General features: G+C 37.3%; 1 protein-coding gene across 4 annotated transcripts in view; it reads left to right on the top strand.

The window, feature by feature from the left end:
- ACTR5 (actin related protein 5) overlaps positions 1-12846 on the top strand; it is a 38534-nt gene extending 25688 nt beyond the window's left edge. For 3 of the 4 annotated variants that reach the window (XM_063297179.1, XM_063297178.1, XM_063297177.1), the window contains one exon: positions 110-704. In XM_063297179.1, coding sequence (XP_063153249.1) covers positions 110-367 — 258 coding nt within the window. In that variant the 3' untranslated portion in view covers positions 368-704. Of the gene's footprint in view, positions 1-109; positions 705-12717 lie in introns of those variants that run through there. The other variant, XR_010067538.1, reaches the window with a different exon arrangement.
- The last annotated feature ends 2684 nt before the right edge of the window (positions 12847-15530 follow it).

The raw sequence follows: 15530 nt of genomic DNA, 5'->3' as shown, positions 1-15530 counted from the left end.
TTAAGAAACAGCAATTTCATGCAGGAAAAGACAGTTCTTCAGATTAATTGTACCAAATAGTTTTGCTTATAAATTGTCCCTATTGTGTGATATTTTTGTTGCCATGCAGGTGCACCTTGCTTCTAATCCTGTTCTTGATGCATGGTATGGAGCTCGGGACTGGGCACTAGAGTACATGAACCGTGATGAAGGCTGGATTACTAGGAAAGATTATGAAGAGAAAGGTGGAGAATACCTTAAGGAGCACTGCGCTTCCAATGTCTATGTGCCTATCCGTCTCCCAAAGCAGGCTCCGCGGACTGCTGAAACATCAGCATCAAGTAAAGTGCTCGGGACTGCCACAAACAGCGCCTCTGAGCAAACGTGATATGCAGATTTCTCTTGGGCAAAGGATGTTGTTTTCCAGAACTACAAGACAGTCTACAGAATTGGATGTGCATTTCAGAGACATGTATTGGGCATCTCACTCAAGGTACCTATATATCTAAATTGACAGTTAAGCTTTTTCTCTTTTCTATGGTAGTAAATCGTGAGTGTCCTATGTCTGTGGTTGCCATGGAATAGCAAGAGGCTCTACATCACTTGTTGGTATAAAAGAAACGAAATGAATATTTCAGAGAAAATGCTTATTAGCCATATTGAAGCTAACATATAATGTGATTTATATTAATAAATTAAGTTGCAAAAGCCATTGGCAGCATTAATATCTTGTCTTGGGTTTATTTCATTTTTATTTTCATTGTTAATATGATAGTATAATAATTTCCAGAGGGATAACAACAATACTGAGTTTCAGGAAGAACAAAGCATTCTCAAAGGTGTGTACATGTGTAGTGAAAAATGCAGCAGTGGCAATGTTAGTGAAAAATGCAGCAGTGGCAACATTAATCCAGAAGAGGGAGCATTATCCAAAGAAAAGTGATATTACAGAAGAGTATAACCTTATAAAAATTCAATTTCCAGAGATTTGGAATGTTATAAATATCTAGCTCTTTTTTAACATACTGGAGATGTTTATCGGCCTCATAATGAATCATAATAATAATTCTTACAAAAAGAAAAGTAAAACATCCTTCAAGTAAAGCTCAACTCTTAGTATCCATGTAGTTTTCTCAGCAAAGATTTGTCCTAATTTCAATATCCGTTGTAACTGGAAGCTTCAACTGTGGCAGCATTCAACAATGAGATGTCCTCCAGTTGTGCTGGGTTTACAATTCCCAGCATATTCAACCAGCATGGCCGGGGAGTTCAGATGTATGACACATTAATTAAAGGAAGACTGAGGCAATAATAGATCTGAATATAGACTAATTGCTTATAGACTGTTTATTTACTCTTGTTTACATTAAACAGTCATTGTTTCTCATTTGCCACATTACATTTCTTCTAATCCACTGGAAACCTAAGCATCACTTTTCTAATAAGATTCACAGTTATATGTTGATGAAAAAGTGTAAATTTAGAGCCATTAGAGGAGAAAACAATAGGGAACACAACCGGATTATGATCCAATTTCCATCATTCAATTATTGTAGTCTCTCTAGGTAAAAGCAGAATGTCTGTCTGTTAGAAACAGTTATAAGATTTTGCTCGTATCAGAAGCTGAAGCTATATCAGTTCCTTAATATCTACATTCTTGTATGATTTAGTTTAGAATATGTTCTGATAAGGGATATCCAGCCCCTAACATTATTTTATTTGCTGTATTTACTAGTTTTTTCTGTAAATAGCAGTGTCATCTTAGATTCTTTGATAATACAGTAAGGGAGGCTCAGAGGTTTTTTCCTGTCTGTTCTTCCTTTGGGGGCAATCATTCTAAATCCAGGGTTCTCTTTTGGGGTGTTCTATTATCTCCATTTCTTGATTACTACTTCCCTTGGTGTTGGTGAAGATTATTGAAAATACCATGAACTGCCAGAAGAACAAACAAATCAGTTTTAGAAGAAATACAACCAGAATGTTCCCTAGAGGCGAAGATAACTAGGCTTAGACTCTCATACTTTAGGCACATCGTCAGGAAAGACCGATTGCTTGAAAAGGACATCATGTTTGGTAAAGTTGAGGGCCAGCAGAAAAGAGGAAGACCTTCAGTGCGATGGATTGATACAATTACCACAACAGTGGATGCAAACATTTATTTTCAAATTACTTTTGAAGGCACCAGTTTGTGAGGACAATATGCATTTGGCCCAAAATTATCTCAGGACAATTCCAATCCTGCAACTGTTGAAGTTGGTCTTAAAGGCAGCTGTCAAGATTTGTTTTCAAAGGACCTGTACCTTATTGGAATATAATTTGAACTTTTAATGTTATTTCTGAATACAGTATTCCATTAATAAAATACACTGTGATAGCTTTATTTCTGTTACACCTGTGTCTGACAATAAACCAGTTTGGGCATTTCATATTTTCACTGCTTTCCAAAGTAGGCATACCATAGTTCTGGGACCTATCCAGGTTCTGCATTTCCGCATAATTGTGGAAGATTAATAATTATGAGGAATGTAAAATCTTGCATCCTAAATACTAGAAGTTTTTGCAGATGTTGCCTACATAAGTTCAGTCTTGTCACATTGGTGCCACCTAGAAACCTGATTTAAAAATATCCTAACCTTCGTTAATATTTGCTTAGGCACGTTGAAGAAAGGTGAGAAATGTCAATTTAATTAATGCAACTGAATGTTCGCATGTTGTTTTTTGTACTCCAAATTTAGCCATTATTTTTGTTAGATTCATTTTGGCAGGTGGCCTAAAGAGGGAGAATTTAGGGTATAAATCACAGCCTGGACAGTACATATGCATTAGAGAGAACATTTATAATTATAGTCTTCCATGGAATCCTGCAACATAAGTTCCATTGATTCTAATGGAACAGGGTTGTGTCTTGACTTAAAAATGCAAAGATAAACCAGGAATAATCAGTTTTGATCATTTTTATCTTGCCCTGTGCCTTGGTAAGCTTTTCAACAGCTCTCGAACATCATTCCCAGTATTCTACCTACCATTAACCACCTATAATGATCAATTAAGTCTACTAGGAAATAACAAGAAAATTGTTGAATTCAGCTGCTCCCAGATAAAAGAACATTAATGTTTTTGCCAAGAGGAAAAAGTGAAAATCAGTAGCAGCAGAGTAAAATAAATATTTTCAAGTTGATAAAGTCTTACAAAGGGCATGACACAGTAGAAATTAGAACTGCAATTTGTATTCACATTTTCCAAATAAATGGTCCCATTGAACTGAAATGAGGCTTCTTTATGAGTAAACCTCAAATCAGGCTGTAAGTAAGTTACTTTATCAGTCCATTTGGGGCTTGCAGTTCAGATAAACTGTTTTATAATCTTTGCATCAGCAGGTTCAGCATCAGCATCTCTCAGCAGTTTCTTAAGGTACATGTGCCTTCAGTACATAAGTTTTACAAATCATATATTTTCTGATTTTATTTTTCCAATATCCTCCAAGTAAATGTCAACATGGAACATTACAGGATAAAATTTACTATATCCCATAAGAAGAGAATAGCTTGAAATTTACTAGAATGCAGTGCCAGCTCATGTACATCCAATGTATACTGGTTGAACACTTCACCAAATTTATGTATAATATTTATGGGATTGCGTCTTCCTCAGGGTATCTGCCTGCTCCACTAGGTTGGATAGGATGGGCGTTCCTGGACCCTTCCCTTAAATGTTGCCATCTAGAAGACCCTTCCCCCTGAGATCTGACAGGCCCCTACTCCTCTAGCCTTCCAAAAAGCCTTGAAGACCTGGTTTTTCCCACAAGCATTGGGGTAGTGTGAGGCTGGAGCCCAGTAAAGTTCTTTGTGGATGTGTTGTGTCTGGGGGCACCAAGAGTTTCTGTGTTGGGTTTTATGCCTGTTTATTTTATTTTACTTTATTTTATTACTGTTTTATTGTTTTACTGTCATTTGTGAGCTGCCAAGGGTTATATTGCCTGAGGTGGGTGGCCATATAAATCTTTTAAATAAATTAATTAATTAAAATTTTAAGAATAGGCATAGCTTTGAAATATACAGTAATTTTTATTATATTTAATAGTTTTACTACAATCTGACAAACTAGATTTAGATTTTAAAATTCCACAAAGTGATTTATATTAAAAAGCAGTCCTCCCTCCTGAGATTAGGATGGCCCCAACCCTGCTGGCCTTTCAGAAGGCCTTGAAGACCTGGCTGTGTGCCTGGCCCTGGGGTCCCAAATGTGTGAAGGGCCCCGTTTCCTGGTTGTGCTGACACTGACAGATTATAGTATCTTTTGGCTGCTATTTGTATTTAATTTCTTTCAGTATTGTGTTTAACTGTTTTAATTGCTTTTATGATTGTTTGCCACCCAGAGTCACAGATTTTAGATGGATAGCTATACAAATGGGAGGGAGGGAGGGAGGGAGGGAGGAAAAATAAACAATTAGGGACTATTTTAAAAAGGCAAGACAGGTTTTCAGGTGTGGGACTACTACTGAAAATACCTACTAATCTGATCTACCTAAGTGATGGTCCAGGCAGGCTGAGTTCCTACATGCTTTCAAAGACAACTATTTAGACAATTCTGTAAGTATTTTTTTTTTTAATTATTATCAAATTTATACACTGCCTATCTCACCATAAAAGTGACTCTGGGCAGCTACATTTAATTATATCTACATTTGAAGTGTACTATAGATGCTATTGAGAGATTTTGTATACGCTTAAGTGAGAAGCTACAAAATTAGCATATAGGAACAGAATATTTGCTCAGCCCAGGAATTCATTTTAATACTGAATGCAGCATGCACATTCACAAACCTACTCATTTTCTGGTCAGCTTTCTCCACATTAGCAACCTATTTCAGAGAAGGAAAATACCTTATCATTGTTGCTGGTTAATACATGTCACGTGTCCATGACAAATCACTGTGAGATACGCCAATAGTATTTTGCTATTGCTCACCCTTAGTATTTATGGGTCTGGCTTATAATTGTCTTCTATGTCAAAGATCAAATAACTGAACAATACAAGTGACATTTATCTTCTATATGAAAAACATATGGCTTATTTTCTACTGGTTAAATTTTGACCAATCTATGTGAACAATTAAAATTTCTCCTTCAAAGATCAGTATCTATAATGCATAAACAACATCTAGGTTTTCCCAACATTCACTTGCACAATAAGGTTTAGGAAATACTGTACATTGCAAACAAATCTATTGTATCTTATTGCAATCAATAGGTACCGCTTCGGTGGGAAGGTAACGGCGTTCCGAGTCGTCATGCTGGCCACATGACCCGGAAGTGTCTATGACAACGCCGGCTCCAAGGCTTAGAAACGGAGATGAGCACCGCCCCCTAGAGTCGGATTCGACTGGACTTTACGTCAAGGGAAACCTTTACCTTTACCTAAAATTCTTTAAAGTGGTTTGATCATCATAAATTTCAAGAAAGGAATGGTAGCCATGTGCATTTTATCCTTGAGAAACTGAATGTATAGCTTAATGACATGTTACGTGTGAATACATAAGCTGTAGGACCTTTTTTTTTTCTTAGAGGAGAAAAAGGATCAAATGGGAATAGAGACATAAAGAAAGGATGTTTAGTCCTATCACTATTCCAGTTTTCCTGTTCCAGTTCACCTTCCTTCCCCTTGAGGTTTAAGAAGCAACTTAACTTTGAAATGCTGCACTTTTTTTTGTCAAGATTTTGAAGACACTCTTAGTTTGGTGGGTTTTGAGTATGTACAGTATTGTCTACCTTTATTATCACTGTATTGAATGCAACATGTTTTCTTCTTGCTGTGTTTTATTTTGTGTTAAGTGTCAGTTGTGTTTTATTCAGAAATTTGTACTTGCATTTTAATTGAAAGGTGCTTTTCTGATTATGTTGTATAATGTGTTAGGTGCGTATGTAAGAATCCTGGAAAGTAATATTACATTAATATTACCCAATGGTAGAAAAAAAAGCAATTTTGTTGCAGAGAAATTAGGATTGAGTGTCTTTTTCTAGGTTCTCATGGCTGCCTATCACAGCTGATGAATATACTAAGAAGAAGACACATTACATTTCAGGTGTTCCCAACAGATGCTACATACATGCTTTGAATTACATTTTGCTCTCAAATCCAGTCTCTTCATTATAAAATAAATCAAGCAATGTATAATGCACATACAGTATGTATAACATACATTTGGCTTCAGTAAGCATTTAAAAAAGCATAGCTACTTTAGGAATTTCCTGTTTGGCAAGGTCAGATGCTCTTTTTTATGAAATGGTGTGGCAAAAAGGGCAGCTCTGAATGGTTTTCAAGTCATGTATTATTTTGGGAATTGACATATATTTCTGTTTCTAGGCCACATTAGGGTATTGGAGGTTGCTTTTGTTGAAGAACGGTGTCATATATCTTAAAAGAAATTTTAGAGGAGGTCAAGGGCTCCAGTGCCATCAAATGTGGAATGTGGCAGGCACTTTGCTTTCCTTATTATCAAACACAAGGAGGAAGGAAAGTAAATGTGCCCCCACTCAGTTCATGATTAATGTTATGTTGGGTTTTTTTGGAAACAGATCTCTGGCCAAATATTCTACATATTGAGTTACTGTTGTTACTTATACAATAAAAGGGCCCTGAGTACTAATTGTACATGCAAAATACCAAATCTTGTGGCTACCATAAAAGGGCTGAAAGTTAATACAGTTATTTTTACTGGGGGGTGATAAAAGAAAATGATTATTCAATACACTCCCAACTTTAGTTTAACAATGTACTATAGAATAAACTCTCGAGCCTTTTGAGACACTCTGAATGAGTCCCTCTACCAGAATAGATTCTGACTATTCATAGATTTTTTAAAAAATGGATAAAAGGCTGGGTTGTGAAAATTAGTGAAGCTGTGTGAAATGATTCTGACCTGTATTTAGCAATGGTCTCAGAACTTTCTCAAAAGATTCAATTCTTAGGTCTGGTTTTTCTTACAGTGCAACAATGCACATTTTCTGACATTTTCCAGATGCTTTCTTACATCTGTTTTTAAATGCAAAGAAGGAAATTGCTAGATATAACCTTCAGAAAAGATCTGGAAACTATAGCATTGGTTGCTGCTGGAGTTTCTTGAGGTGGGGCGGGATCAATTATTAAGTGGTGTCTTCTCAAGCAGTATGCTGGCTCCATCTGTTGTCTGCATAACAGTGAATCAGATCTATACAACTTCTAACATGGAAGAGTCTTGGGGAACAACTTGTAAATCTAAGATATTGCTCAATATCTTTATACAATGACTTTATATCATCAATGGTGCCTTAATGATATCTTGGAGATAATTACCACTGAACTTACCTTGGAATAAAGAGGCAGAGTAGTGGCCTGTTGAGTACCACTAATAATTGAAAATTGACACGTTGGCAGCCTGAGAGCTTTATATTCTAAGTGCTAATTATTTTTAGTAGCTTTTCAAACTCTAAGTTGTAATTCTTCCAGCTTTTACATTTCTTTCATTTAATAGCTGGGCAGGAATTGCCAGCTCTAGTCTGTTGTCATTCCATATTTAAGCATATAATTCCATAATGGCTCCCCATGATTCCCCATAAGGCTTATTCCTGCCTCAATCTCATTGTCAGTAAAGAGTACTGAAATAGACATGGCAGTCATGTCTATTTCTCTGTTTGCTAGCTGGTCAGCTTCTCCAGTGGCTTCAAATTAAAAAAAAATGGAAGGTTTAGAGCCAAGTGTTGAGATTTGCTTGTTTACAAAACATAGACACAGACAAAATATTTCTGTAAATATTTATACTACATTTCTTTGTCTTTTCCCTGAAATAGCAGAGCTCTTTAGAAGCTGTGAATCTATAGTTGGTCACAAAAACCACAGATTAATCTCTGCATCAACTTCCCAGACATCTTTTCAACTTGCTTTATCTATACTAGTTGCACAAATCTATCTTTGGGTAGGGGTTTTTTGTTCTTGTTTTTTTTTTGCATTGCTTGCATGCGGTCTTTGCTTCTTTAAGTGCACATATATGCTATTTTATATACAAGATCTTGCAAAAATGCATAAAATCCAGAATAAAAGTCTTATGTAAAGAACTATGCCAACTAGATTCACATAATGACATGGTTCATTTAATCAAGGTTTATTGACAAACTGTGAACTCATTTGGCTAGATTCATACGTTATACTAAAATATAAATAAACTACATTAGGACTAGGTGTGAACCCAGCAGCTGCATCTGATTCTGCTATAGCAGACTGGTTCTAGTCTGTAGATGACAGCTTACAGCTTAACTCAGGTAAAGGCATATAGTACATAAGATATCATCCAGTGCCCCCAGTGGATTTCTTCAAATATAGAAGTTGGAATTACCTTTTATAAACAAGGGATGATTAAATTATACATTAGGCTGCAGTGTTTCAAAGCATTGCATGCATTGCTACAATATCACACGTTACATGGCTCAGATATCAACTACTAGCTGCTTTTATCCTGTTTCAAGAATGTATCATGCCAACAGTTGTGATTTAAGGATATTTTTCTAAGGATCCACTCATGATGGATGATAGTGTGGCAAGATGTGTTCAGCAGGAAAATTATCACAGTGGTAGCAGGCAGTTGCATGATTAATACCTATTACTGCTAAACAAACAGCTCATTACATTCCCTCTGTGAAACATTTTACAATGCACCACTTGAAATTTACATCTAAGACTTCTGAAGTTATGGAAAAGAAATAACTAAACTAACTTTGGGCTTGAAATAAGCAAATGTTGATTAACAGTAAGCTGATCTAGGTCATTATAGCAGACTACTGCATAGGTTATTAGTTTCTATGGAAAGTATGATATAATTTCAAATTCCACTGCGACAATGTTATGAGAGGTTTCAAAAATTTGCATGTGATTTTCTTATGATCTTACATTAGCCTATCTATGATATTGGCTTGGTATAGATTTTAGCTTGTTTTGTCCTACCTAACACAACCGCCTTTACTTTTTCTATTTCAAAAAGAATACCAGGAAAAGTTGTTTAGATTTTTTTAAATCATCTTTTGAAACTGTTTAAACACAATAGCTTGATTTATACACAGTACTAAGATCATAATTTGGTTTGATTTTAGCTTAGTGCAGGGGCAGGTAATGTTGCCTCTTCTGCAGTCCCAGTGGGGACTGGAGGCTGGTGCTACTCATAGACCTCAGGACAATTGAGAGCCTTCTACACAGATACCGTGAAAGAGCTGCATGGTTCATGGCTTACTCTGATGACCTTGTGGTATGGAGCCACAAGAGGCTTCTCCACCAAGATCACAAAAGAGCTGGGCAGAGTGGAGAAGCCAGTGTAATCCAAGTGGCACAAACGAGGTGATTTCCTCCATTACCAGGAACAAGTTACTTTGAAGAATGCCTTTGAAGCAAGTTACAATGAGAAAGTATTTAGTTTGACCTCTCTGTCATGACCTTCCTGTCTTGGGTGGCCCTTCACGGTTTAGCTCATTGCATCATTGAGGTGCTCAGGCTCCAGCACCACAACAAGGTAATCCCTGGGGAAGGTAACGGCAACCCACCCCCCTATTCTTGCTGTAAAAACTAAATTGATCACTACAACCAGAGATGTCAGCATACCATCGGAAGATGAGACCCCCAGGTCGCAAGATGGTCAAAATGCTACTGGGGATGAATAGAGGATACGTTCAACTAGCCCCAGGTGTGATGACGCAGCTAGTTCAAAACCGAAAGGACGGCTAGCGGCCGACGGTGCTGGTGGTGAACAGCGAATCCAATGTTCTAAGGATCAACACACCATTGGAACCTGGAATGCAAGATCTATGAGCCAAGGCAAATTGGATGTGGTTATTGGCAAGATGTCAAGATTAAAGATCTTGACAGACATTTTGGGTGTCAGTGAACTGAAATGGACTGGAATGGGCCACTTCACATCAGATGACCACCAGATCTATTACTGTGGACAAGAGGACCACAGAAGAAATGGAGTAGCCTTCATAATTAATAGTAAAGTGGCTAAAGCAGTGCTTGGATACAATCCAAAAAATGATAGAATGATCTCAATTCGAATTCAGGGTAAGACATTTAACATCACAGTGATCCAAATATATGACCCAAGCACAGATGATGAAGAAGCTGAAGTAGATCAGTTCTATGAGGATCTGCAGCACCTACTGGACAATACGCCTAAAAGAGACATTATTTTCATCACGAGAGACTGGAATGCTAAGGTGGGTAGTCAAATGACACCTGGAAGTACAAGTAAGCATGGCCTGGGAGACAAAATGAAGCGGGACATAGGCTGATAGAATTTTGCCAAGACAACTCACTCTGCATAAGAAACACTCTCTTCCAGCAACCTAAGAGATGGCTTTATACATGGACTTCCCCAGATGGACAACACCGAAATCAGATTGACAACATCCTTTGCAGCCAAAGGTGGTGGACATCTACACAGTCGGTAAAAACAAGACCTGGAGCTGACTGTAGTTCAGATCACGAACTTCTTCTTGCACAATTTAGGATCAGACTAAAGAGATTACGGAAGACCCACAAATCAGCTAGATATGAGCTCACTAATATTCCTAAGGAATATGCAGTGGAGATGAAGAATAGATTTAAGGGACTGGATTTAGTAGATAGGGTCCCGGAAGAACTCTGGACAGAAGTTCGCAGCATTGCTCAGGAGGCGGCAACAAAATACATCCCAAAGAAAGAGAAAACCAAGAAGGCAAAATGGCTGTCTGCTGAGACACTAGAAGTAGCCCAAGAAAGAAGGAGAGCAAAAAGCAACAGTGATAGGGGGAGATATGCCCAATTAAATGCAAAATTCCAGAGGTTAGCCAGAAGAGATAAGGAATTATTTTTGAACAAGCAATGCGTGGAAGTGGAAGAAGACAATAGAATAGGAAGGACAAGACACCTCTTCCAGAAAATTAGAAACATTGGAGGTAAATTCCAGGCAAAAATGGATATGATCAAAAACAAAGATGGCAAGGACCTAACAGAAGAAGAAGAGATCAAGAAAAGATGGCAAGAATATACGGAAGATCTGTATAGGAAGGATAACAGTATCAGGGATAGCTTTGACGATGTGGTCACTGAGTTAGAGCCAGACATACTGAAGAGTGAGGTTGAATGGGCCTTAAGAAGCATTGCTAATAACAAGGCAGCAGGAGACAACAGTATCCCACTGAACTGTTTAAAATCTTGCAAGATGATGCTGTCAAAGTGATACATGCCATATGCCAGCAAATTTGGAAAACACAAGAATGGCCATCAGATTGGAAAAAATCAACTTATATCCCCATACCGAACAAGGGGAACACTAAAGAATGCTCAAACGATCAAACAGTGGCACTCATTTCACATGCCAGTAAGGTACTGCTCAAGATCCTGCAAGGTAGAGTTCAGCAATTCATGGAGCGAGAATTGCCAGATGTACAAGCTGGGTTTAGAAAAGGCAGAGGAACTAGGGGCCAAATTTCCAATATCCGCTGGATAATGGAAAAAGCCAGGGAGTTCAGAAAAACATCTATTTCTGTTTTATTGACTATTCTAAAGCCTTTGACTGTGTGGACCATAACAAATTGTGGCAAGTTCTTGGTGGTGTGGGGATGCCAAGTCATCTTGTCTGCCTCCTGAGGAATCTGTATAACAACTAAGTAGCAATAGTAAGAATAGACCACGGAACAATGGACTGGTTTAAGATTGGAAAAGGAGTACAGCAGGGTTGTATATTCTCACCCTACCTATTCAACTTGTAGGCACAACACATGCAACGTGCTGGGCTTGATGAATCTAAGGCTGGAGTTAAAATCGCTGGAAGAAACATTAACAATCTCAGATATGCAGATGATACTACTTTGATGGCTCTAAGTGAGGAGGAACTGAGGAGCCTTATGACAAAGGTGAAAGAAGAAAGTGCAAAAGCTGGATTGCAGTTAAATGTCAAAAAAAACCAGATTATGGCAACCAGCTTGATTGATAACTGAGAAAAAGAGGGAGAAAACGTAGAGGCAGTGACAGACTTTGTATTTCTAGGTGCAAAGATTACTGCAGTTGCTGACTGCAGCCAGGAAATCAGAAGAAGTTTTATTCTTGGGAGGAGAGCAATGACAAATCTCGATAAAATAGTTAAGAGCAGAGACATCACACTGACAACAAAGGTCCACATAGTTAAAGCAATGGTATTCCCTGTAGTAACATATGGCTGCGAGAGCTGGACTATAAGGAAGGCTGAGAGAAAGAATATAGATACTTTTATTTATTTTTATTTTATTATTCAAATTTAATTACCACCCATCTCCTCCAAAAGAGGGGAACTGTGGTGTTGGAGGAAAATTATGAGGGTGCCTTGTACTGCAAGATCAAACCAGTCCATACTCCAGGAAATAAAGCCAGACTGCTCACTTGAGGGAATGATAATAAAGACAAAACTGAAGTACTTTGGCCACATGATGAGAAGACAGGATACCCTGGAGAAGTTGCTGATGCTAGGGAGAGTGGAAGGCAAAAGGAAGAGGGGCCGACCAAGGGCAAGGTGGATGGATGATATTCTAGAGGTGACGGACCCGTCCCTGAGGGAGCTGGCGGTGTTGACGACCGACAGGAAGCTCTGGCGTGGGCTGCTCCATGAAGTCACGAAGAGTCGGAAGCGACTGAACAAATAAACAACACAATGAGGATGTCTCATGGAGCTGTACAACTAAGCCAACTTTATGCGTTGCTTTGCAGCATCTGCCAAAACCAAGCAAGGAGGAGCAGTCGGGACCTTATGAAGATGACATCTAAGGGAGGAAAACCAAGAAATGCTCACAGGAGGAAAAACATAAGCTCTGGAACCTAACCTCCCCAATTCCCATAATTCACGGTATTGTTATCCACAGTTTTTGGCTGAAACAGAACCTCCATGAATAAGGAGGGACACTAATAATTTGTGTTGTCAACCAAAAATATTAAAATCCTAAATAACTGGTTGATTGAAACATTTGTTTTGAAGCAATAAGCATACTTTGTTCATAGGTAATGGGCAGAAGGAGAGGCATTTGTCCTGTAGAGACAGAATGAGAAAACTCCTTCTCTTCTCGGCACTTGCTGTGTGTAGAATTTATACATTTCTGCCTTATATATTTTTAAACGATCTGTTCCTTGGCAGGATCATTTTTAGTGGATTTACTGTACAAATCTGTACATATCTGCTTAAAGATAAGACCCGTCGAGTTCATTGGTGCTCAATGCCAGATAAACATGCATAGAATTACAGGATTAACATTTTGAAATTGATCAATTAATTACTGATGAATTAAAATGTTACAGACCTAATTGTCATCTACCTCAAAATCTTAGTCTTATGATGGATGTCTGAATAAATAAGTTTTAGCTGCCCTGATGATATCCTTGAAGAATTAGTTATAAATAAATGTTAATAAATAAACTTGCCCTTAAGCTTTTTCTGTATAGTGTGATCTTGACACCTTTTGCTGTGAAGGCAAGTTATGCTTTGCTATGGGAGAAGACATTAAAAATAAATGATAAATTGGTTTCTTTGATTCCAGCCTGGTCTGTACAGTGTTCTCTATATTTATTTGTGCATGTTACAGTACTTCTAAACTGTCCCAACCCCAACCCTGGGCATCATACATCAGTAAGAAGAAAACCAAAAATATTATAATACTATAAATAGGTAAATCAGAACAATATCAAAAACCAAAACATAATCACAAAAAGCAAGAATAAACCCCAAATGAAATCCTATATTGGCACCCACACTCAGTCAACTGGGCCTGAAAATGTGTTCAAATCAAATAGTTTTTTTTCAAATAATTTTATTAAGAATTATACATGAAAAGAGTAAAAGATAATATGAACTACAAAAAATACAAAAGGAAAAAGAAAAAGAGGGGAGTGGGGTAGAAAAGAGAAGAAGAAAAAAGTAACTTCCCCCATCATCCCAGCAAGTAAAAACAATTTTAATAGCTTATCACTATCTCTAAATACAACATAATCTCTCTTCTACCCATAGTTCATCTCTTAAGTAAAAAAAAATCCAGATGCTTCGTCAATCATTCTTTGTCAACAAAAGTCCAATAACAGGAACCAGATACAACTATTTTCCTCCTCTAGCTCTGATCAAACAAGACAACCTTGTATTCCTTCCCTGAGTTTTTAAAAATATTCTTTTAACTCCTTCAAAAAGAGTCCCAGAGGTAGTTTGCTGGTCATCTGTGTTTCAAGGCAAACATCTTCCAGAACTTTAACAGTTTTCTTTTGTATATCCAATATGTAAAGTTTATCCTTTTGCTTATCGCTTCTATCAAAGTCCTTCAAAACCTTAACAGAGCTCTTTTGCATATCCAGCAAGAAAAAATTATCCATCTCTGCCCTTTGGGCTGTCCTGCACTCCACTGAGCCCCAACTGATGCTGACTATACCACGTATTAAAACATACAAACAGTAAGTCTGACTGAGATCGCTGTGCAAGGAAGAGGATAGTTACTCTTGGTTTGATGATTAAAATATCTTAAACTTCAATATCCTATTGCCTTGATAAAGAAATTCTGCTAATCCCTTCCAGCTGTCTTGGACTACAACTCTCACAGTTCCTAGTCTAGAGAAGTGTGGCAACAGTAGTAACAAAATACTTCTACTAGTTTGAAATGTCAACAGCATTAACATAGCTCATAGGTAACAGAAAACCCAATTTTTGGATTTGTATCACATACTGAACCATAAACTAATCACAATATAGTTGCTTATTTTGTACTTTAGTGTGTTGTGTTAACCCAGATTTTTTTGTCATCATTCCTTAATTGGATGGAGATGACAATGAAGACTGAATATTATATAACACCCCAGTTTCATATCATCATAACGAAAACTACCAATTCTGGGCTGGAAAAAGGATAACTAGATGGCAGAAAGATATGCAGAAAAACTTGTCATCTAATAGTCATCTAGATTTCTGGAAACCAGATCTAGTAATCATAATCATGCCCAAAAGAACATCAAAAGCAACAACAACAAAACATTTAGGAAACAAGTATTACTTCATTTGGCCAGGGATAATAATTTGCACGCAACAACCAAGTAGTGAGTGTTACTCAGCCAGAAGTTAATCACCTAAATCCACTGATTTTCAGAAGAAGAGGATTTAAATCTCTCCCATTTAAATTATTGGGATTTTAAAGCAATTTATTTGATTGGCTGATGTCCAATACATTTTAAAATACTTTAAATATTTCCACAATCCTTCTTAATCTTCCTGGCTTGATTCTGGAATTAAATTGTGTATTGTAAAGTCTGGGCAAACGCATTTGAATGTGATCTTGGTTTATGTATCTTAATTGTTTAGGACTGGAAACTAGTTTCAGCAATTTTGTGTTTGCCAAACTGAAAGAACTAAGCCCTGTTCTGTTTAGCCACCATTTGTTGAAATAAACACAGTTGCTGGATTTACATATTTCTTTAAGCCAAGTCCACATTATGGCATAGTGCAAGAAGCTTTGAATACAAATTTTGGCTTTTGTAAAACCAAAATGATGGTTGCT

Source organism: Candoia aspera, chromosome 3 (genome assembly GCF_035149785.1).
Source record: "Candoia aspera isolate rCanAsp1 chromosome 3, rCanAsp1.hap2, whole genome shotgun sequence".
Classification (NCBI taxonomy): domain Eukaryota; kingdom Metazoa; phylum Chordata; class Lepidosauria; order Squamata; family Boidae; genus Candoia; species Candoia aspera.
This window is presented reverse-complemented; position numbering and strand designations above follow the sequence as displayed.